Genomic DNA, 24,087 nt, shown 5'->3' on the forward strand with positions numbered 1-24,087 from the left:
CCAGTGGATAACTAGAGTGTATTCTGAAGCTCAGCAAAGATATGGAGCTTATGTAGGCCTGCCTGAACCTAGACATGTAGCGACTCCTCCAGTGCCAGATGCCCTGGAAAATGTGATCTGATGTTGTTAATCTTCATTCAGTCCTTACTGATGAGTGTCTGTTCTGTCCTCGGAACCAAGTTGGCCTTGTAACAAGCTCGTGCCAGCCAAAAAGCTCTCGAGCTAAGCTTTACCCATAGTGTCCCTCTCCCTGTTACCTCAGATCTTATTTGCCGCATTGCCATAAAGCCATGTCAAGCCAGCTCTCAGCTAAGTACTTTGAACATATCAAATTACTTCTTGTATTTCTGATTTTTCTCTCTCTCTCTCTGTCTCTCTCTCTACTTTACCAGCAAATTTACCCACTCTTTTACTACTGTTGTTATTGCTGTTTTTCTTACCATTTAGTTAGTCTTTAAGTACCATTGTTGGTACAGGCCCTTTCTCCCCACTTTACCCTTGAGGTAACTTACATTAAATACCATTGTTGTATTTCCTTTTTCCCTCTTCTTTCTTCTTTTCATAACAAAAAAAATCCTTTCTTGTAACTACTCATTTTATCACTTGTTGTGGTAGTTGATAATTTCTGTCGCTCTCCATGTCAGAAAAGAAGGGAGCAAGAATTTAAACAGTGTGACCAGGGCGGCCACAAAATGCCAAATTCAGACACCCACAACTGTTGTGTGTATTGTCTGGGTGTTCCTCACCTGTCTCTTCAACCACTTTGCTCTGTTTGTGAAGGGTTTAGCTCCCGAACCCTTAACGAAAGTTGGAATAAATTAATCCTGAAGGGTCTCCTTAAGGCACCCTTCTCGGAGGGTATTTCTGGGTCGGAGGGCTCATCCCCTCCCAGTAAAAAATGTAGAAAGAGACCACATTCGGTTCCTTCATCACCTTCTGGTAACAAAAAGCAGGAACCTAAGCAAAAGATTCTGAAATTTACTGCTTTGGCTTCAGGGCCTAAAATGACTTCCACTGCACCGTCTTTAGTACCGAACACGGTGCCGTCTTCAAAAACTGTGTCTTCAGCGCCAGTCAAGGCACCAGTTGTGTCTATGGCACCAGCTTTCCAAAACTAGTGTTTTCTGCCTCTGTGCCATCCTCGAGAACTTTGACCCCAGCACCATCCATGGCACTATCCATGATTTTGGCACTGAGGTTGCCTATAATATCTGTTCCAGGAGTTTCTGTACGAGATGCACCTTCCACACGTCTCCACCCACAAGACTTCAGTGCCAATAGACTGTACTGCTCGGACCTGATATTCACCCAAGGTGGATCCTTTTCTCGGGCAGCAATTCAGCCCTTTCTTGGAGTGACCTGACTCCCCATTGGGGATATTGACACGATCGACCAGGAGCCTCTCTGAATTGGATGTGGTGCATCTTGTTAATCAGCTGTTGATGGCAAGGTAGATTACAACACCTTCCAAAACTCCCCTCCCTGTAGGAGTTGGGATTCTGTCTCCAGGGACTCCAGCATATTCTCCTCATTTGACCTTGGTGCAGGTTATCGAAGACCCTGACACTGAAGCCCTTATCGGCATCCATTGTGTCAGTTCCGCTAGTGGACCTCACCATGTTTCCGGAGCTGACCATTCTGAGCCTTTCTTAAAATTGTGACTTAGACTGTAGACACTGGGGCTACTAGCACTGCGCTGATTTTATAAACAGCGCCGTCTACGGTACCGAGAGTCATAACAGTACCTAGTCCTCTTGGGACTCTGTCCTTGGGAACTGGCCCATTGGAATGGGGTGTGACCCTGGCAAAGTTGTCCTCCTTAGTTCTGGGCTCCCATCCCTCTTCAGCTGGGCCAGCTTTCCAGGTGATGGAGTGGGCCCTTGCCTCTGTAGGCAAGCTGTCAGTGTCAGAGTATCAGTTATGTCCTTACACTGAGCCGCAGCTGACACAACCCACTGCTTCTGGACATCGAGCAAAGAGCCTCAGGATACCCTACTGCAGGTTGCCCCTTCTTTGAAGTCCTCTTCAGAAGCCTTTGCTGAAGAGGTACTATGCAAGAGGATGTGCAAGAGGAAGCACATAGACGCCCCTGAGGAGTGTCTCACTGAGGACACAGAATATGTTGAAGGGGAGAGGTCCCCATGGTCACCCCGTGATGATCTCTTTTGGAGACATCCTTGAAATACTGGAACGGGTGACTGGAAGCCCACCAACACCTCCTTAGAGGAGTCTGCGTCCCTGCAGGCTTTTCGTGCTCGACTCTCTACTTCCTGGGTGACCCTGCCTGCAGATAAGCTGGTACAACTCATTGTACAGAGAGCATGGAAGAGTCCTGATACTATTGAACTGATCCAGTGGAGACCAGACAAGATTCTATCCCCTCCCAAGCAGCACCCACACTGGTCCAAGGGTCTTCCAGTAGACGTGATGGTGGTGGCGGCTGCCACAAAGGAGGAGCTTGCCGAGGAAAGCCAGACTGTCCATCCCCCAAACAGGAAGTCTCGGGTGGTGGACAGGTTAGAGAAGCGAGTCTTTGCATCTTTGGCCTTTGCTGTTATGTCTTTGAACTGTCTGGCACACTTCACCAGGCTTCAGAGAGACCTAGTCTCCAAACTCTCTGAAACCTTAGCAGGAGCACGGTGCGCGACAAAACTGCCTCACAGCTTACCACCCTGGAATCCATATCCAACTCCTCCATGTGTTTGATTTCCCACGCCACTGAAGGAGCGGCTAGAGCGGGGAGGGTTCAGGTGTTGTCATGAGATGTCACGCCTGGATGCGCCTCTGTGACTTTGTGGACCCTTTTAAGTCTTCCTTTCTTAATGCTACAGTGGAAGCTTCTTCCCTTTTCGGCCCAAAAGTGAAAGACACATTGGCCAGGTGTGAGGAGGATGAGAGCAGCCCGATTGCTTTCCTCTGGAAGCAGTCAGAGGATGTTTTTCCTTGCAACATTCTGCCTGGTTAACAATAACAGATTTATGGGTGCAGCAGATCATAACAGAGGATATCGTGTCCTGTTCAGTCTTTACCCAAAGTCATCAAGATGAATTTCCGATGTTCCATCCAGTCAAAGGGAAACAGCAGCGCAAGAAATTCAAAAGCTGCTTCAAAAAAAAAGAGTCATCCAGACAGTCCTGTCAGACCAGATAGGATCCAGATTCTACTCAAGATTCTTTTAGTGCCAAAAAAAAACAGAGGACTGGAGACCAGTTCTGGATCTCAGCATCCTAAACAAATTTGTCAAACAAGAAAAATTCCAGATGGTCACGGTTTAGTCTATCCTGTTTTTGGAGAAAGACAATTGATGTGCTCAGTAGATCTTCAGGATGCATATTACCACATAAAAATGGACAAATTCTCCAGATGATTTCTTCGCTTCCAGCTAGTTGCCAATTACTTCCAATTCCGTGCTCAGCCCCCAGAGTGTTCAAGTGCATGGCAGTGGTAACAGCTCACTTGAGAATACAAGGATTCTGGGTGTTTCCATATTTAGATGATTGGCTCCTCACCAAGCTTCTACTGGAGAATAGCTCTAAACTACACTCTCAAACTAGCAGAATCTCTGGGAATCTCAGTAAACTGGGAAAAGTGCAACTTGATTGCCTTTCAAACCTTGGAGTTTATAGGGGCAAATTTCAGTGCACATGCCTGCCTAGTCTGTCTTCTGGACCACAGATTACACAGCATAAGATCCCAAATCCAGGTGATACTCTGTCACAATCTAGTCTCAGCTCAGTCAGTAATTCAACTCCTGGGTTCCATGGCAGTGTCAATTACCGTAGTGCCCTTAGCAAGACTACACATGAGAATTCTCCAATGGCTCCTTCTGACACAGTGGTACTCCTTGCGCCATCCTTTGTCTTTTCAGATATGGATAACTCAACGATGCAAACAGGATTTAATGTGGTAGATGAAGCCAGACGAAGAGCTATGGCATTGCCTGTTTTGCCCACAACAGCCCAGGGCCACAGTAACTACAGACACTTCCCTGATAAAGGGGGGGGGGGGCTTTACCAAGGGAAGATGGTCCAAGATACTTTGTCAGACATAGAGACCAATCTGCATATCAGTGTCCTAGAACTGAGGGCAGTGTTTCTAGCATTGCAAGCATTTCAATCCATCCTTCTGTCAGGGACAGTTGCTATTCAGTCGGACAACATGTCAGTAGTGTGGTACATCAACAAACAAGGAGGAACCAAGTTCTACCCGTTGTGTCGAGAGTCCATGAGAATTTGGCAATGTGCAATAGCTTCCAACCGCTTTCTGACTGCAATGCATATTCCTGGGAGTTCCAATATGATTGCAGATAAACTAGGCAGATGTATCCTACTGCCTCACGAGTGGTCCTGAATCCAGTTATTGCGGCGAAGATCTTCAGCTGCTGGGGCCAGCCTTGCTGTGACCTTTTCGCCTCTCCAGCAGATCACAAATGCAGCAGCTACTTTGCCCTAATTCCCCTGCACGGGAAGTCCCTGAGGGACGCTCTGATACACAATTGGCCCATGGGACTTCTATATGCTTTTCCTCCCTTTCCACAATTTCTAAAGGAACCCCTTCGTCTGAGAAGCAGAATAATCCTCATTGCCTCTTACTGGCCACAACAAATTTGGTTTCCCATCCTTTGGCCTCACCTAGTGTATCAACCTTGAATTCTGGATCCAACTCCAGAATTGATCTTGCATCCACAAGGGTTGATTCGCCCAAACGTATCCAGTTTCAAATTGACAGCTTGGTTTCTCCACTTCAGGTAATCACCAGGCAGAGTAACCATACCTCCCCAGTGCATAATATCCTTCTGGCTTTGCATAAACCATCCACTAGGAAAATCTACCTCAGCAAGTAGAAGAGGTTCCTTATTTGGTCCCGACAAAGACAACTAGACCCCTCTACAGCCCCTGTTAGTGTGGTTTTGGATTATTCTTCAAGTCTTCTTCATTCAGGAGCAGCAACCTCAACCATCCGAGTACATTTAGCTGCTATTTCGAACTTCCATAATGGATTCCAAGACTCATCACTAATGTCCCATCGTCTCTGCAAAACTTTCTTAAAAGGGGTCTCCCATATCAGACCACCCTTCAGGGAACCCATCAAACCTTGGAATTTGACACTTGTACTACAGTCCCTGACACGATCGCCTTTCAAACCTGCTTCCACTTGCAACTTAAAGTTCCTGTCCTGGAAATTGTTATTTTTAGTAGCTGTCACATCAGCCAGATGCATTTTGAGCTTCAGGCCTTGTCTATTAAATGCCATTACATGGTATTTCATAAGGACAGTGTGTCACTCAGGACCAGTCCTTCCTTGTTGCCCAATGTTATTTCATAATTGACAGTTAACCAAACAATTGACCTACCATTTTTTTTCCCCAGCTGCTCAAACAAAGGAGAATACTGTCTCCATTTGGTAGATGTAAGTAGACAATTATGTTTTTACCTGGACAGAACTAAGTCAGTACATAAAACAGACCAGCTATTTTTGTCCTATTCAGGCCCAAAATTGGGAAACTCTGTCTCAAAAGTAACCTTGTCCAAGTGGTTGAGAAACTGTATGTCTTTGATTTACCAATGAATTAAAATTTCTCTACCATGCAAAGTCAGAGCACACCACCAGGTCAGTGGCAACGTCTGTTGCTTTTCATGCAAAGGCTTCATTGGATGATATTTGTGCAGCTTCAACTTGGGCTACCCCTCATACCTTTATCACTCATTACAAATTGCATTTGGTCTCCAGGGAAAGAGCATATTTTGGTTCAGTGGTACTCAGGAACATCCTTCCATGAGGGCCTCCCAGGACTAAAAGTAGCTAGGGACTCTGTCCCATCAGTAAGGAATGAATGAAGATTAACAACATCAGATAAAGAAGTTATGTTCTTAGCATAATGTTCCATCTGTGTTGTTCATCTTCATTCATTATGTCCCACCCTCCTACCCCCTCCAAGAGGCTCCCGGAGGATTGGATTGGGTCCAAATCCCAAACTAGGGTTTCTGCTCAGAAAAAGCCTCTGCTTTCTTTGTCATGGGCAAACTCGATCTGAGGTAACAGAGAGGGGCACTATGGGTCAAGCTTAGCTCAAGAGTTTTTTGGCTGGCATGAGCTTGTTACAAGGCTGACTCGGTTCCAAGGATGGAACTGACACCCATCAGTAATGAATGAATGAAGATGAACAACACAGCTGGAACGTTATGGTAAGAACATAACTTTTTCTTTAATGCGTCTTTGGAGCCTGATTCCCTTCTCTGTGCTCGTAGGAAGCCTGACCATTTCTACAGGGTCAAGAATGCCCGTAAGTACCTTTATAGGAAACCTTGGGCTTAGGTTCATAGGTTGGTACTAGGCTGTTGGCCCTAGGGCCTATACAAGCCTAGCCATAACAATTCCCTGGATATTTTTTCCCACAATATTTTACTTCCCTACTATTTAGGGAAGAAGAGGTGGTAGTTAGGCTGTAGCAATCAGGAGTGGTTTACCTCTGTGAGTTGGAAATTTTTGAATGCATTTTGAGTGATGTTTTGCAGATATGGAAGATTATCAGATGAACACAGGGGAGTGGAGTCATCTGTGTATTGAATGAGAGTAGCTTCAGATGAAAGACTGATAGGTAACAGCTGTCTAATGACGTTGATTAGAGGAGGGATACAAAAGGTGTACATTACAGATGTGGAAGGAGTTTGTGTTGGAGAGGAAAATGGGAAATGTGAAGTGAGAGGCTAATAGGGTTAGAGTGGTGTTATTGAAGCTGGAGAGCATAAGGGTAGTAGGTGGAGTTTGAAGAGTGTAGACAGAGTAGTTAGTGATGGTATGATGAGTAGGTATGGTCAATGAAGAGTACAAATGTTTGAGAACATTTTAGGATACTATGTTTGAGAGAGACTAGGTGGGTTAGAATCTGATAGGCTCATGCAAATGGGAAGGACTATAAGAAGGAAGGTGCAGTTCTTCTGTAAGTATGAAAGTTGAGGTAGTGGGGATGGGTGGGAATTGTAACGGACAAGGTGATCCCAAGTGTATCGAGGGTGAATGGACCAGGGCCCATCATCCACTCACTGTGCATTTAGATGGAAAATCCAACATAAAAAAAATTGATAATGTTTTGCACTAGGAGAAAAATAATAATGGAGGTAAGAAAAAAATCAGAGGGCTTTTGGTGAAACATTTGCTGTTACAGATGTAGACCATGCTGGACAGGACTTGTATTCATTGTGCAGTAAAATAACATCAACTGCATAATGCAAGCATAGGACTTTTAACCACTATATTACCACTGAAGCAAGGGGGCACATATATAGCTACAGAAAGGTTGAAAAAGGAACTTAAATGTTTTAAAATGGATACAAGACAACTTGCCAGATGAAGAATGATTATGGGAATAGATTAAGGAATTAGATCAGTTTCGGTGTGGATAGCCCTAACAGGATTTTGGATCTCAAGCCATAAGTGAATAAAATCATAACATCATAGTAGCCACATAGTGCAAGTTTTAGTAAGACAGAGAGTCTTGCAATTTAATTAATAAAAGATGGCCTCAGCATGTTGGTGAGTAGAGAATTCTTGAAACTGTGTGTGAGGTAATCAGAAGTTTTAAACAGCATTCCAGAACCACAGAAAGGGCAAATTTGGAGACTGCCATTAAAAGCAATTATGAGGCTATTCTAGAGAGATAAGAAATAAACACATAGTAATAATGAAATTGGATAGCAAAGGATTTTAATAGAAACAAGGAGTTGAGAAAGTTTTAGCTACAGAAAAACTGCAGGGTAGTAAATATACAATGCTGTCAGGAGCAGTTTCTTTACCAAGCTCTGCAATGCCATCAAGGACCTTAAAAAGTTGCATTAAACTTCAGTTGTAACCTCTGTGTCCACCTCAACTTCTTTTTAAAGTCTTGATGACTTGGTGACTGATGTAAGGTAGTCAACTGCTTGGTAGTTAGTTTATTAATTTGTTTGTTTTTGTAAACCATAATATAACACTGATCTTGGTGAACCATTTCACACTCAACCCAAGAATACAAGCTCAAAAGTAAAACATATGACAAAGAAAGACTGAGAGAAAAAACAAACGGGCTCTGTTAAACTAGTCATACAGCAAGAAGACTTCCACCTACTGGTATGAGCTACTACTGTCCCTTCTACTCTCATTTCTTACTATACTTACTATGGCCCCTTATTGCTGTTACTTACTATTTCCACTTATCAGTATGAGTTACTCCTGTCTCTTTCACTATTACTTATTTCCTGATTCTTACTGCCCCTTACATCTCTTACTACTTCTATTTTCCATTTACAGGTGCTCCTTCTGTTGTAATTTACTATGACTGTTACTATGACCCCTTAATTCCTGTTGCTTCCTTCTTCCACTTCCAGTTGCTAAAGCCCCTTCTACTGTCGCGTATTGCTGCAATTACTACTGTCCCTTCTACGGTCAGTTATTGTGGCCTTAACTATGGTCCCATACCACTCTTTCTTCCAATCAGAATGACTTGCTACTGCCGTTTCTACTACCCTTTATTACTGTACTTACCAGAATCCTTTACTGCTGTTACTACTTCCACTTACCAATGTAATTTACTGCTGCTCCTTATACCACTGTTATTATACTGCCACTACCCCTTATTCAGTTACTACTGCTCCTTATACCATCATTTAATATATTGTCCCTACCACTGCACCTTACCCAGTTACTACTGCCCCTTATAAAATCAATTATATTATCCCACCACTACCCCTTACTCAGTTACTCCTGCTCCTTATACCATCACTTTTTATATTACCTCTACCACCACCACTACTCAGTTACTACTGCTTCTTACACCATCACTTACATTACCCATACCATTACCCCTTACTCAGTTACTATTGCCATTCCTACTGTCATTTATTACAATCTTTTCTATAGGCCCATACTGCTGTATGAGTTACTACTGCCCCATCTAGTGTCACCTGTTATTGCTTTTGCTATACTCTTCTACTTTAATTACTGCTCTCATTAGTACAGTCCCTTACTGCATTTACTTACTGTGATACCAAGGATGACAAAACTGTTTAAATGTGCTATACATCTTCTTTCTTATTTCAGACTGTTAACACATTTGTACACTAATTTAAGTGTTGTAAAAGATAAAAGAGAAATACACTGACAAATTGCATTGATATTATGTCCTGTATTTGCATGCTTTTTCACATAATAAGTAAAAGAAAACTGTGTTTGGAAGCTGCAAATTTAAGCTGCAGTAACTGGGTGATGTGTTGTTTCACAAGAGAGAAGTAATTGATGCAGATCTGGTGTCCCTGCATCCCAGCACTGGAAAAGCCTTGCCTCTAACCAAGAGCTGTGCTTTTGATAGAGCACTGGGCAGATTTGAGGAGAAAGTATGCACCAGTGCTATGCTTTTTTGAACTGCCAGTCCCACATTCTTTCCTATGAGCTTTTTCTGCTGGAGAAGATGAGGGCTAAGGCAGAGGAGGGATTTGAGACAAGGATCTGAAGGAAAATGAGCTGGGCCTGTGAGACCTCTGCTTTCAGGTTGCCAGCCACTCAAAGTAATGTGACCATAATGCTGAGGACACATTATACATGCCAAAAGCTACAGGGCCTGTGATACACATACATGCCTGCATGAGGACCATACCCCTGCTAGAGAATGTAAAAGCAGATATCCTAAATGTTGCACTGAAGGCTGTCCTTTTTAGACCCCCTGTTGAAAAACATTAAAAATGGTGGAAAGGGAAACACTACTTGGTCTGTGAGGTGACCGTTTCAAGCCCAAGTTCATAAATGCAGTAGGAATTTTCCAGCAAAAAATGTGACTTCCTTACTCTAAACAGAGCAGTATTAATCTTGGAAGAAGAGAAAGTTTAGGGAAAAATGTCAAGGTAGACAAAGAGGCAAGTCTGGGTGGCCCCAGGGCTTAGATATCCAGAGGGGCTAGCTATGACTCAGCCAGGTAGCTTCCTCTCCCCAACCCATCAACTCTTGTCACCCTCTCAGAAAAGTTGGAAGGCACTTGTCCATAATGATAAGAAACTGAGAAGGAATTACTCAAAACCAGTGGGTGGGACTATCATCTGAAGAGCTACAGACTGCAACTCCAGGACATTCCAGGATGCAGAGGCATTCCACCAATCCCCAAGGATCAGTTGGCTGTTGTTCCTGCAGTAATCCAAGAAATGATGTACTCTGGGAACATAGAAAGGGTTCCAGAAGGAGAGGAAAGGCAAGGGTTTTTATTCAGGACTCTTCCTAGTTCTAACAAAAGAAGGACCGTGGAGCCCATGGTTATCACCTACTGGGAAACCTAGTGTTCCAAGTAGTTGATAATCATATGATGAGCCAGAGCTGTCTACCTCCCTTCAGCCTGGTGTGTTTGCAGCAGCTGCTCACGCCTGTCCTCCTTGGCCAGTTCCTGCAGGCACCTGAGTCACTAGTCAAATTGTGGTCTCTAGTGGCACAGTCAGGGCTTTATCTGTCTACACCGCAGAGCTGGCTAGAAATTTAATAAACACTTTAAATCAGAGTACTGTAATGAATTCCTGGGACCCTCTCCCATCTACTTTTATATGTTGAGGCAATGTTTAGATTGTGTCATTAGGTCAGCAGTTCAGTTAAACAATGATAAGCGGAATAGTCCTACAGCGTAGAACCTGATAAATGAGCTCTCTCAGTACTGCTTTCTTTAAGAGAATTTATCAGTTTTCCTTTAGTAAGTTGGTACATAATTGTGCTCCTCTACTTTGATTATTTTTATTATAAGATTGCCTTTATCTCCCTAGGCACTCTAATATTTAACCTGACTCCAGCTGTCTTTTTATCTTTGTAGGAAACGTCCCCAAAACAAGATGAAGAAATCTCCAGTTGGTAGTTGGCGATCCTTCTTTAACTTGGGAAAATCTTCATCAGTCAACAAGCGGAAATTGCAGCGCAATCCCAGTGAGCCATCCGAAATGAAGACCATAGCACTTCCAGGTGACCTTTATAGGGTATGGGCAAAGGGGTATGAGCAGTGGAAACTCTTAGGAGATATTCATAGTGAGTTACCAGTCATGGAAAGACATGACTGCTGTGTAAAGATGAAGCAAGTCTTTACCAGTTCTAAATGTGCCACTGCTGTAATGCCATATTTATGGTACCATTCAGATAGGAGCAAAATCTAGTTTCGTTTATATTACAGTAGTAGCATTGTGGTCCATGCAGTATGACAGAAATATGAATGTTTATTTGTCCAACAGTTCCTTGTTGATCATTATGTTGCTTACTTAAAGCAACAGTTAGTTTAATAAATCACTTAGAAGTGTAAATTGCTAAATCTCTTTCATCAGTTTTCTGTTAACTCAAATGCTGTGCAAACTGAAGATAATTATGTTCGTGTTTTTTTTTAAGCATTTGGGTACAGGGAAAGTCCAAGTGGGCATTGAAAGACCCCTTTTCAGTGGGGGCCTGGGGAGAAAAGCTCCACAATTAACATGAGTAGGTACAGAAAGTTACATATTTCAAACAGTACTACAGGCAGTATAACATAACACACTTTAAGTAGATACATAAAGTTACGTATTTCCAGTAATTTTACAGTCAGTGTAATTATATGTTGGACAGCATTTCATAAAGCATGAAATTAGAACAAGTATGTACAAGTAATTTGTAAGATTAAAATGCACACAACTGTTTCAGTTAGTAGGCTATCAGAATTCAGTGGAGAGTATTTTAAGTGTGAGGTATTTAGCTGTGTGGAATAATGGTTAATAAGATATTGTCCAGTACCAGGTTGTTGTTGTCTTTCGGCTTTTCCCGGTTAGGGGTCGCCACAGCGGAACTCCGATCCGCTAATGATCGGCAATAGATTTTGACAAACGCCGAGGTGCCAGCTCAACATTCAACCTTCATCTAAGGCACGCCCATTTACGCATGTCTTTCGAACGCCCACCCAACCGTGGGGAGGACATGCAGACTCCACACAGAAGGCACTCCAGCCGATAATCGAACAGGAGAGCCTCTTGCTGTGAGGCAATAACGCTACCACTGCACCACCGCGGATGTTGTCTAGTACCAGGTCTTTACTGAAATTAAAGCAGGACATTTGTCTGGGTCTGAGATTATTAAACTTTAGATAGTTATGAAATTCTATCCAGTTGAATAAGAGCAAGACTGGTGAGTTTTCTAGTAAAAGTTAGTTGGGAATTTAACAGTTTTGTTGCAGCATTGCTCTAGTTTAGTTAGAAGGTTGGCATTGATTGATTGTGGGATTGATGGCGTATATGAGAGGACCAACAGAAAAAATGCTAAGGCAGTTACTTTTCTAGAGTGGAGTGAGTAATGAGAGGATACCTTGTACAGTAGCTCTAGTACTTGTAATTAGGACTGTTCATAGCGATTCATGTGATGTAACAGAAGTAAATAAGATATATTATTGTGCAGCTAAATTAATAACAGTCTTATTCCAAACCCACAAGGCAGTAAGGGGAAGGAAGGGGAGAAATCAAATGCCATCATGAAAATATCGAATAGAAAAAACTATAAAGCAATTAAGATAAGAAGTGTCACTATTAGAAGAGTGTAGAAGAGGGAACAGCTCAACAAAAATACTCAGAAAGATAAATGTGATAAAAGCAAATCACAGTATTAGAACAGATCTGGATCTTTTGTGCACTATCATAAATAATAAACTAAAATACCAGCACAGGTAGAAAAAAATTAGAAGATACGCAGATAAATATAAAGGGAAAAGTACAACATATGCAACTTATTGATCATCTAAAAAAGGTTTATATAGAATTTGGAAACAAGGCAAAAGGAATTGAAACATCACCAAAAAAGGAAGAAATAGATACATTTTGGAGAAATATCTGTAAAGATCCTGTGGAACATAACAAAGTTCTTAAATGGATAGAAGTAGTAAAAGAAAAGAATAAGTTCAAATGTTCAGGATATGAAATGGGATGAAGTAACGGCCAGAGAGTTTGAAGCAAACTTAAGAAAAATCCTAATTGGAAAACCCCAGATCCAGATGCAGTACCTTACCTCTGGTTAAAAGTATTAACATCTTTACATGAAGATTTAACCATGAGTAAGAACTGTTTGTGTGCACCCCGAACAGATACCAGCCTGGTTAACAACAGGAAAAACAATATTCCTACTTGAGTGAACCTGCAAGCTTTCCTAAAAACTATAGACCAATAACTTGCCATCAGACAATGTATAAACGATACAATGGAATTGATGCCAACAGAGTTTATAGTCATTTAAAAGAAAACTCAATTATGACAATAGAACAAAAGGGTAACAAAAGAAAGTCGGATGGAACAAATGATCATTTGTTGTTAAACAGTCACAATGGGGAAGTAAAAGGGAAGAATCTAAGTATGGCATGGATAGACTACAAAAAGCATTTGATAGTATCCCACATTCATGGATAAAAGTATGCTTAAAAATGTGTAAGATACACCCCACACTGATCAGTTACATTAGTGACCATGAAACAGTAGCAAACAACTTTGCAGTTAAGCCATGATAAGACAAATTATTATTCCAGGGATAAAAATTCAAAGGGAGATATTCCAAGGTGACACTGTCACTGCTGCTGTTTTTGTCTTGCCCTCAGCCCATTAAGGTGTCTCCTTAACAGATTAGGTCATGGCTACAATTTGGCTGCCAGAAAACAGTGGAAAGACTTCTCATCTTCTTTTTGTGGATTATTTAAAACTGTATAGCTCATCAGATGAGGAACTGAATGCACAACTGCAAGTGGTCAAAACTTTTTCAAATGATGTAAGAATGTCATTTGGTCTTGATAAATGTGCAGAAGCAACCTTTAAAGCAGGAAAGCTGCTGCACCAAGAAAACATCAGTTTGGGACAGGAATGTGATATAAAAGAACTTGAGCAAGAGAGAGTATATAAATATTTGGGAATTGAAGGATAAACAATAAAACATGAACAAATGTGATTAAAACTTAAGAATATTTTACAAAACTAAAATTACGACTGTAAACAGCATTGACATCTAAGAGTAAAGTCCAAACTATAAACCAGATTGCTCTTCCTGTCCTAACTTACAGTTTTGGAGTGATTGATTGGCCCAAAAAGGTGCTGGATTGGTTGCATAGGAAATCAAGAAGGATGCTTCATGCTCACCATACGATTTGTATACAGAGACTGTATATTCCTTGATGTTCATCGTGCATACAGCTGCAGTCATAACAGATGGGTTCTCCTGCCGTCAGGCGGGTCCTCGGTCGGCCGAATTCCAAAGTCTAGGTCCAGCGTCGGTTGTCGTCGCTTCTTCCCTGACGTCACTGCGACAGGGGTATAAAAGAACCAGCCAACGCCATTTTCTTCAGTCTTTCTTGCCGCGCGGTGCCCGAAGCAGAAGCAGTTCGCAAGTGCCGGTCGGCCAGCTCCTGAGATTACGAAAAATTTGGAAACCAAAGTCTTCTTAAAAGCTAAGTACCCCGTTGGGGAAACTTTTCTTGCCTCAGACCGATGTCAGACAAAGTTAATAATTGTATTTCTTGTGGGAAGCAAATACCGCATAAGGATTTCCATTCCCTCTGTATACCTTGTTTAGGCCCAGACCACGACGTCTCGGTCTGTCACTGTTGTGCTACATTCAACAAACGCACTATTAAGCGTCGGGCGGAGTTCGCCCAGCATTTTTTTGGGAAAGCATTTAACTATACCATGTCGTCGGATACTCCGACACCGGTTTTGTCTAAAAAACGCAAAGACAAGGACCGACACTCGAGGTCCGCGGCCTCTACCGACACCACGCCAAAGCCGACTACACGTGGTCCAGTTCTCAGTGAGGCGCCTACACAGCCCCTGATTACCGACGACACATCTTTGGCGGTGTCTCCTGTACCCGAGGTCGCAGGCTCCTCGGCCCACACCCCGACTACAGATACCGAAGCCACTCTTGGCGTTGAAACACAGAATGTGGACAGGTCCACCTCCACTCAAGGTGTCTTCAGACCTTCCTCTTCTTTCTCCATCAAGGCTTTCACCAAGTCTAAAGCAACCATGCACCCTAAGAGACCAGTTACACAGGGCCCATCTCCAGGCCCCATGCCTAAGAAACAGATGCTTAAAATGGCTGAGGATTTAATTACTCTAATCAGAGGTTCTCAGCCACCTCCGGACAAAAGGCCCAGAGTGGAGGAAGATTCCCCCTCCTCTGATCAGGGCTCCATTATTTCAGAACACTCTGATGATCAGGAACAGTCTTACTCCCCTTTTGAAGACTCTGATGCAGAGGAGTCTATTCCTTCTGTATCCCCCCCTGAGGATTTCTCATTTGGGGAGACTTTGCATACCTTAAGGGAACACTTCCACTGGGAAGGCCAGGATTATTCAGATTCCAAGAAAAGGCTCAGGGAATTTCTTTTGTTACCCCAGCACAGGCCTCTGGCTATACCTCCTGTCTTGGACATCCTAGATGATGTTTACTCGGAGGCCTGCCTTAACCCGGACTCTCTACCTCCAGCTCCAGTTAAGCCTGACAGGTACTACAGGGTTCCTGACTCACACCAATTTCTTTACAAAAGCCATGCTGCTGACCTAGAAACCATCTCACGGGCCCAAGGGAGTTAAGGCTTCCATTGCCAAAAATCCATTGCCTTCCAAGAGATTCCAGATCCTTAGAAAGGTGGGGAAAAAAGGTATATACCTCGGCTACCTTAACCATGAGGGCCTTAAACTGTCAGTTTCATATGCTAAAATACCAACAGTTTCTGTTATCTCAATTGAAAAGTAAAATGTCACAACCTGAACAACCAGACTTGAAGGAGTTGCAGGATTTGATGCATAGTGCAGAACAAGTGGGTAAACATACCTTACAATGTGGTTTTGATGCTCTAGAGGCCTCATGTAGAGCTGCTGTTACAGGCTCAGTCATACGCAGGCATGCTTGGCTCAAGGAACAAACCTTGCCTGATCATGTCAAAGCTAAATTACTAGACGCCCCTCTTCAAAAGGATGTGCTATTTGGGGCAAATGCTGAGGAAGTATTACGGAAAATGGAGGAAAAAGCTAAATCAATGCAAACTGTGAAAGAATTTCTGCAGGTTCAACCCCCATGTTTTAGTAAAAATTGGCCTTCCAAAAACTGGTCCTTTCCTGCCACAGACAGACCCCAAAGAGGCAGATACAGGCACCCGAGGGGCAGAGGACAATCACAAGGATCGTACAGAGGCAGACAATGACAAGCTCCTACACAAAGAGGTGGTGAGGACAACTCACAATCTTTCAGAAAGCAAACCCAATGACTTTCCCCTTTGCAGGCCAACCAGGTCTCAAATGGCAGCCCCCTTAGGAGGAAAGCTGGCACTATTCTCAAAAAATTGGCATGTTGTCACAAAGGACAAATGGATCCTGGACATTATAAACAGAGGCTACAAATTCCATTTTCATACCCTTCCAAAAATGAGAGGCATGCCAAAACTGCCACACAATCAAAGGGCAGAGGCACAAAAGCAAATTTCAGATCTTGTAAACATGAAAGCTATTCAAGAGGTACCTACACACAAACAAGGTCAAGGTTTTTATTCCAGGCTATTTCTGGTGCCAAGGAAGGGAAAAGATTGGAGACCTATTTTGGATCTTTCCATCCTAAACACATTCCTACTGCACCAAAATTCAAGATGCTCACTCTACAGCAACTTCTTCCCATGCTGGGCAAGGAGTCTTGGCTGGTAACATTGGACCTCAAGGAGGCATACCTGCATGTCCCAATCAGACAAAATTGCAGAAGATACCTCAGATTTCTTGCAGGTTCAACCCATTATCAATTCTCTGCATTGCCCTTTGGCTTATCTACTGCCCAGAGTATTCACAAAATGCCTGGCATCAGTAATTGCCTACTGCAGACTTCAAGGGATACAAATATACCCTTATTTGGACGACTGCCTGATCCAAGCGGACAGCAAGCACATTCTTCTGAAACATCTGGCTTATGTAATAATGTTATTAAACTCTCTGGGATACACAGTCAACAAAGAGAAATCAAGGCTAATACCCTCTCAGAATATAATTTTCCTGGGTGCCAATTTGGACACAAACACCCAGATGGCCTACCTCACGCCAGAGAAGCAGGGGCAACTAATTCAATATTTCAGAACACTGGCAAATTGCACCAGGCTGACTGCAAGGAAAATCCTGCAGGCTCTGGGATTCATGGCATCTTGCATCTTACTAATCCCATGTGCAAAGCTGCATATGAGAAAACTACAATGGTACCTAAAAACATATGGTCTCAACACAGCCACAGTTTGGAAACAATAATACCACTACTTCCATGTCTGCAAAAGGAATTTCTGTGGTGGGCTCAAGCATGTCAAACAAACACAGGTCTTCCATTCAGCAAGCCTCAAGCAAATCAAGTCATCACAACAGACGCCTCGGACTACACACATGACAGACCGGTGCATTCAGGGCAAATGGTCCCAAAAAGAAAAGCACCTTCACATCAATCAAAAAGAAATGCTAGCAGTAATAAATGCTATTATAGCTTTCAAGGACCTTCTACAACCAGGTCAACTATTGATAAGAACGGACAACACCACAGTTATGTGGTACATAAACAAGCAGGGAGGAACACATTCCTATCCCTATGCAGACTGGCCATATCACTTTGGAACATGGCCATGGACTTACAAATGGAACTACAAGCACAGTACTTGCCAGGCAAGGAAAACATGCTGGCAGACAACCTAAGCAGGAATATGACAGATCCACACGAATGGATGTTGCATCCAAAAGTTTTACAGAAATAATCCAAGAATGGGGAAGGCCAGACATAGATCTCTTTGCCTCCCACAAAAATCATCAATTGACAAAATTCTGCTCGAGGACCTTCCATCCAAAGGCCTGGAGAGTGGACGCTCTCTCTTTCAGTTGGACATCAATGACAGTTTATGCCTTCCCGCCTCTTCCTCTGCTGCCCAAAGTCCTATTGAAGACCAGAGCAGACAGACCAAAGATGATCCTCATTGCTCCGGACTGGCCAAGGCAACACTGGTACCCACTCCTGAGGAGCCTGACGCATTCCCCTCCATGGACCCTGCCTCTAATGCCTCTTCTTCTGACTCAGCACAGCTTCAAAACTCTTCAGCTAAAAACACTCAATCTAGCCGCATGGAAGATTCCTTAGCATCACAGCAGGCCCTACTCTCCAAGGAGGTGCAGGATGTCATTTTGCAGGCCAGAAGGCCATCAACTAGAAAAGCTTACTCCGCAAAATGGAAACGTTTTTGTGCCTGGAATGAGAAAAAGGGCCAGAACCCTGGAAAACTGAATTTACCTCAAATACTACAATATTTGGCTGAACTGCTAAGCAGTGGACTTTCGTTCTCCTCCATCAAAATCCATGCCTCAGCCATTTCTGCAGAATACAACACTGATCCTCCTTTATTCTCTCACCCTCTTTTAAGACAGTTCCTCAGAGGGGCTAAGAATTTAAGACCTCCAAGGAAACAACCAATACCGACTTGGGATCTTAATTTCATTCTGGAAAAACTGACTTTGCCTCCTTTTGAGCCAACTGCCTCATCAGATTTGCAATATTTGTCCTGGAAAACAGCTTTCCTTCTGGCTATCACTTCAGCTCGTAGAGTTTCAGAACTACAGGCTCTCATGGCTGTCCAGCCTTTTATCATCTTCCATCAGGACAGAGTTTCCTTACGAACCAACCCGTCCTTTATGCCTAAAGTGGTATCCAGGGTAGCTTTAAATCAGGCCATACATTTACCTACTTTTTATCCCAATCCTCAAAACAAAGGGGAGAGATTACTACAAAATGAGTGAGATTGTATTTAAACCGTCTGACAAGGGAAATAAATTGGTAGCCATGCACTTTATAGACTATTTGTTTATGTGTATGGATCATTTACATGATACTAATACATATAAAGTAATTGATTCAAGGGTGTATACTAGATCTATTGAAGAATATTTGGATATTATTAATAAAGGTGTGAGATTGGGTTATTTTTGTCAAACAGAAATTAAGAATAAGTTTCAGGTGGAAGGTTCTAAAATTATAGTTTCAGGTTCCTGTTATTTTTTGCATAATTTAGGTATTTTTTTACATCATTTTTTGTCTTCTTATGTTCGTAGTTTACCTTCATATATTTGTGATGTGTTTGATTTTTTGGAAAAAATAAAAAGGGTAGATATAAATCAGAGGATGTTATTGGTCACTATTGATGTGAAGAGCCTATATACCAATATTAAACATCAGTTTGGTATAGAGGTTATTAGATTCTTTTTAGGTGACTTTCCTGCCACTGAATTTATAGTTGAATTGATTTATTTTTGTTTAACTCATAATTTTTTTGAATTTAATCATGTGTTATATCAGCAGCTACAGGGTACAGCCATGGGGGGGGGCTTTTTTGCCCATGTATGCTAATCTCTTTATGGGATTATTTGAATTGGAAATTATTTACAAGCATGAGTTTTTTCATTCACATGTGATTGAATACTATAGATATGTGGATGATTTGATATTTCTAGTTGAAGCTGATAAACAAGAAATTATAGAATTTATTAATGATATTAATGAGAGTAAATATTTGTTGAATTTTGATGGGTTGACAATTGGACATATTGTTCCTTTTTTGGATGTTGTGTTAGATATTTCTGATGGTAGGAATATTGTTACTTCACTAAACAGAAAATTTGAAGGAGTTAATCAATATTTATATGGTACCAGTGGGCATCCCCCTCATACCTTAGATGCTTTACCTTATAGATTGTGCAATAAGCCTGAAACTTTTCATAAAGAAATGAGGTCTTTGGTGAATTCCTTCATAAATCGAGGGTATAGTAAGGAAATTTTGAGTAAAAGTTTTGACAAGTTGGTTAGGGGGGTTAAATTAGTAGGTTCTAGAAATGTTTATAATTTTGATCATAAAGTGGCACGATATGATAATATCACTAATAATAATGAAAATATGTATTTTGTAACTACTTTTGGTTGTTTTACTAGAGATTACTACATTCCTTGGACATCCACAGGCAACTGCGTTATTATTTGGACAGAACAAAACCTTTCAGAAAATCAGAACAGCTCTTTGTGGCCTATGCGGTAGGAGCTCAAGGAAAGCCAATTTCCAAACAGACAATCTCAAAATGGATAGCCCACTGCATACGCTTTTGCTATTCCTTTCATGGCAAAACTGTTCCTACAGGCATTAGAACTCATTCCACCAGGGCCACAGCCACCTCTGCAGCCTTCCTCAGAGGAGTTCCTACCAAGGATATTTTGGAAGCAGCCACTTGGAGTTCTGTGCATACCTTCTCCAAACACTACAACCTACCATTATACTCCAAATCTAGAGCAGGCTTTGCCACTGCAGTCTTGCAGGGCATTTTGGCTCCTCCTAGTTCCACCTAGTGCCTACCACCCCTTTCTTAGCTTTGGGATTCTACCCATCTGTTATGACTGCAGCTGTATGCACGATGAACATAGTACAGTTTTGTACCTACCATAAATGTAGATGTTCGAGTGCTAATACAGCTGCAGTCCAGGTTTCCCTCCCTCCTTCCCCTCTAGGGGTATTCTTTTATGGTGTATTTGCTTGCAACTACTGTTTTTTGATTATATTGCATTGCATTACTTCATAATTTTATGTATTGCCTTCCTTCTGGGGGCACCTGACATCTGGGGCAAGAAAAACTGAAGAAAATGGCGTTGGCTGGTTCTTTTATACCCCTGTCGCACTGACATCAGGGAAGAAGTGACGACAACCGACGCCGGACCTAGACTTTGGAATTCGGCCGACCGAGGACCCGCCTGACGGCAGGAGAACCCATCTGTTATGACTGCAGCTGTATTAGCACTCGAACATCTACATTTATGGTAGGTACAAAACTGTACTTTCCAATGGGAGGTATGGGTCTCTTCAAAATTGATTACATGTATAGATCTGCAGTCGTGGGACTGCATACATATCTGCTGACCTCACAAGACTCAAATGTAGTGATAGTTTTAAAACATTAGGAGAATAAGTCTAAGATGACTTCCTGCTTAGTTTAGCACAAGCATATTGGTGTCAAGCAGGTATGGAAATGTTTTTTTATTTATTTATTTATTGACATTTGTTGACCAGGAAAGTCCGCTGGGTCAGAAACCCATTTTCAGTGGAGGGCCGGGGAGAAAAGCTCCATAATTAATACAGTCAAATAAAAATATAGACACTTGACAAAAATTTTTTTAAAAGTGGAAATATGCAAAAAGTTAAAAAAATATATAAAAGTAGAATACGTAGACAATATAAAACTTTCAATATGTATCAGAACTTATATAAACTTAGGTAACAGTTGGTAGTATAGTACAAAGCTTGAGTTGTTTCTTTGTCTTTGCATGAAATAAAACATGGCAGATGTTCATCGTGTTTCACTGTTGCAGTCATGACTGTAGGGTTCTCCCCTGCCGGCAGGCAGCCCTCGGTCGGCCAGAATCCCAAAGTCTGGGTCCGGCGTCGACTGTTCAACCCTGCTCCCTGACGTCAGAGCGCCAGGAGTATAAAGCTGACAGCTGACGCCATCTTCTCCAGTCTTTCTTGCCGTGCGGTGAAAGCAGTTCGCAATTGCCGGTCGGTTGACTCCTGACGAATATTTCCACGTACTTCGGTCCGAAGATTTCTCTTCTCCACTCAAAGCTAAGTACCCCGTTGGGGAAACTTTTTTCTTGCTCCACTCTGATGTCAGAAAAAGTTAATAATTGTATTTCATGTGGGAAGCAAATACCTCATAAGGATTTTCATTCTTACTGTATTCCTTGCTTGGGCCCTGACCACGACGTAGCTAGTTGTCGGTTTTGTGCTAGATTCAATCAACGTACAATTAAGCGAAGGTACGATTTTGCCTTTCATTACTTTGGTAGACAATTTAACTACAAAATGTCGTTGGATACGCTTCCATCTACCGGAGTTCACAAGCGTCACAAGGATAAAGACAGGCCTCCGAGGTCCAAATCTGATGATAGCGCACATGTAGCCAGCTACAAGTTCGGCCGTCGTCAGTGAGGCGCTTTTGCAGCCCCTGTCATCGGTCATTTCAGAACCGATGGCCGAAACGGACTCTCATGAGGAGCCAACCAGGCCATTAAATATCGCTGTTGCAGGACCTTCTGACAACGCTCCTTTGGATGGGTCCGGAGCCGCTGTGCAGGTACCGGCTTCCGAAGGGGTTTTCAGGCCTACTCAGCTTCAGGTAAAGGCAAAGCCAAGGACAAAGGCAAAGACTCCTTCTAAACCGAAGACTTCAACACAGGCTTCTTCTGAACCAGCTCCCAAGTCACAGAAACAGTTACTCAAGATGGCGGAGGATTTACTTACAATGATTAGGGGTTCTCATCCCCCTCCAGACAAAAGGCCAAGGCAAGATGTTTATTATGATTCCTCTGATCAGGCTTCTGTTTCCTCAGTTTCTTCTTCTGATCAGGAATATTCTTTTCCTCCTTATGAGGATTCTGATGCGGAAGAATCCATTCCTTCAGCTTCTCCTCCTGAGGATTTTTCTTTTGGGGAAACTTTGCATGAAATGAGGGAACATTTTCACTGGGAGGGACAGGAGTATTCAGAATCCAAGAAAAGACTGAGGGATTTTCTTCTTCTTCCCCAACATAGGCCCCTGGCTATTCCTCCTGTTTTGGATATTGTGGATGATGCCTTTTTGGAGGCTAATTTAACTCCTGATTCTTTTCCTCCTGCTCCTGTTAAGCCTGATAGGTGCTGGGTGCTACAGGGTTCCTGATTCCTATCAGTTTTTATTTAAGAATCCTACTGCTGACCCTGAAACCATTTCTGAGGGTCCTAAGGGTGTTAAGGCCGCTACTGCCAAAAATCCTATTCCTACTGAAAAGGATTCTCGAGCCTTGGAAAGATGGGGCAAAAAGGTGTACACTTCTGCTACTTTGTCCATTAGGGCTTTAAACTGTCAGTTTCATATGCTTTAATATCAGCAGTTTCTATTATCTGTCTTAAAACAAAAATGTACTTCCATTTCTGCCTGTGCAGAGGATAAGGAATTAACAAGTTGGGAAGCATGTTTTACACTGTGGATTTGATGCCTTGGAGACTTCTTGTAGGGCTGCGGCCTCTGGCACAGTCATTAGAAGACATGCATGGCTAAAGGAACAGAATTTACCTGAACAAGTAAAGGCTAAATTATTGGATGCTCCTGTTCAGCATAATGTTTTGTTTGGATCTAAAGCTGAAGAGGTGATTAAAAAGATGGAGGATAAGGCGAAATCCATGCAAACAGTTAAAGATTTCTTACAAGTACAGCCTCCTAGATTTATCAGGAATTGGCCATCAAAAAACTGGTCCTTTCCCTCTTCAGACAGGCCTCAAAAGGGTAGATATAGACGCTCCAGAGGGAGGCCTCAAACACAGGCTGCTTATAGACCAAGGCAGTGGACTGCTTCTAACCCTAGTGGAGGAGAAGACAGACCACAGTCTCAAAGGAAACAAACTCAATGACTCCCTCGGTTGGGCTGCAGGAATGTCTTGCCTGGAAGCCCCTCTCAGAGGAAAACTCTCTCTTTTTTTACCAAAATTGGACTCAAATAACCCAGGACAAATGGGTTTTGGATGTGATTTTAAGAGGTTACAAATTCCATTTTCATACTTTGCCAAGGCCAAACGGATGGCCAGACCTTCCAAAACATCAATGGACGGAGGCCTTAAACCAGGTGGAAGCTCTTTTGGCTATGAATGCCATAGAACTGGTACCTCTTTCAGAGATGGGAAAAGGGTTTTACTCAAGGCTCTTTCTAGTCCCAAGAAAGCAAAATTCATGGAGACCCATTCTGGATCTGTCGGTCTTGAACACCTTTCTAGAGATTCCAAAATTCAAGATGCTTACTCTACAGCAGTTACTTCCAATGCTGTCCAAAGATGCATGGATGGTGACTTTGGATTTAAAGGAGGCATATTTACACATTCCCATCAGGCAGGATCGCAGAAAATACCTCAGGTTCAAGGCCGGATCGAGGCACTTTCAATTCTCTGCACTGCCCTTTGGATTATCTACTGTGCCCAGGGTCTTTACCAAATGCCTGGCTCCAGTAGTAGCTTACTGCAGACTCAAGGGA

General features: G+C 42.5%; 1 protein-coding gene across 1 annotated transcript in view; it reads left to right on the plus strand.

Moving 5' to 3' along the window:
- Positions 1–24,087, plus strand: part of ARHGAP32 (Rho GTPase activating protein 32) — a 3,207,216-nt gene that overhangs the window by 3,024,513 nt on the left and 158,616 nt on the right. Inside the window, exon 21 of the mRNA XM_044081098.1 lies at positions 10,817–10,962. Within this exon, the coding sequence (XP_043937033.1) occupies positions 10,817–10,962 (146 nt within the window). The remainder of the gene's footprint in view (positions 1–10,816; positions 10,963–24,087) is intronic.

Source organism: Protopterus annectens, chromosome 8.part0 (assembly GCF_019279795.1).
Source record: "Protopterus annectens isolate FY-2018-M chromosome 8.part0, PAN1.0, whole genome shotgun sequence".
NCBI classification, from domain to species: domain Eukaryota; kingdom Metazoa; phylum Chordata; order Ceratodontiformes; family Protopteridae; genus Protopterus; species Protopterus annectens.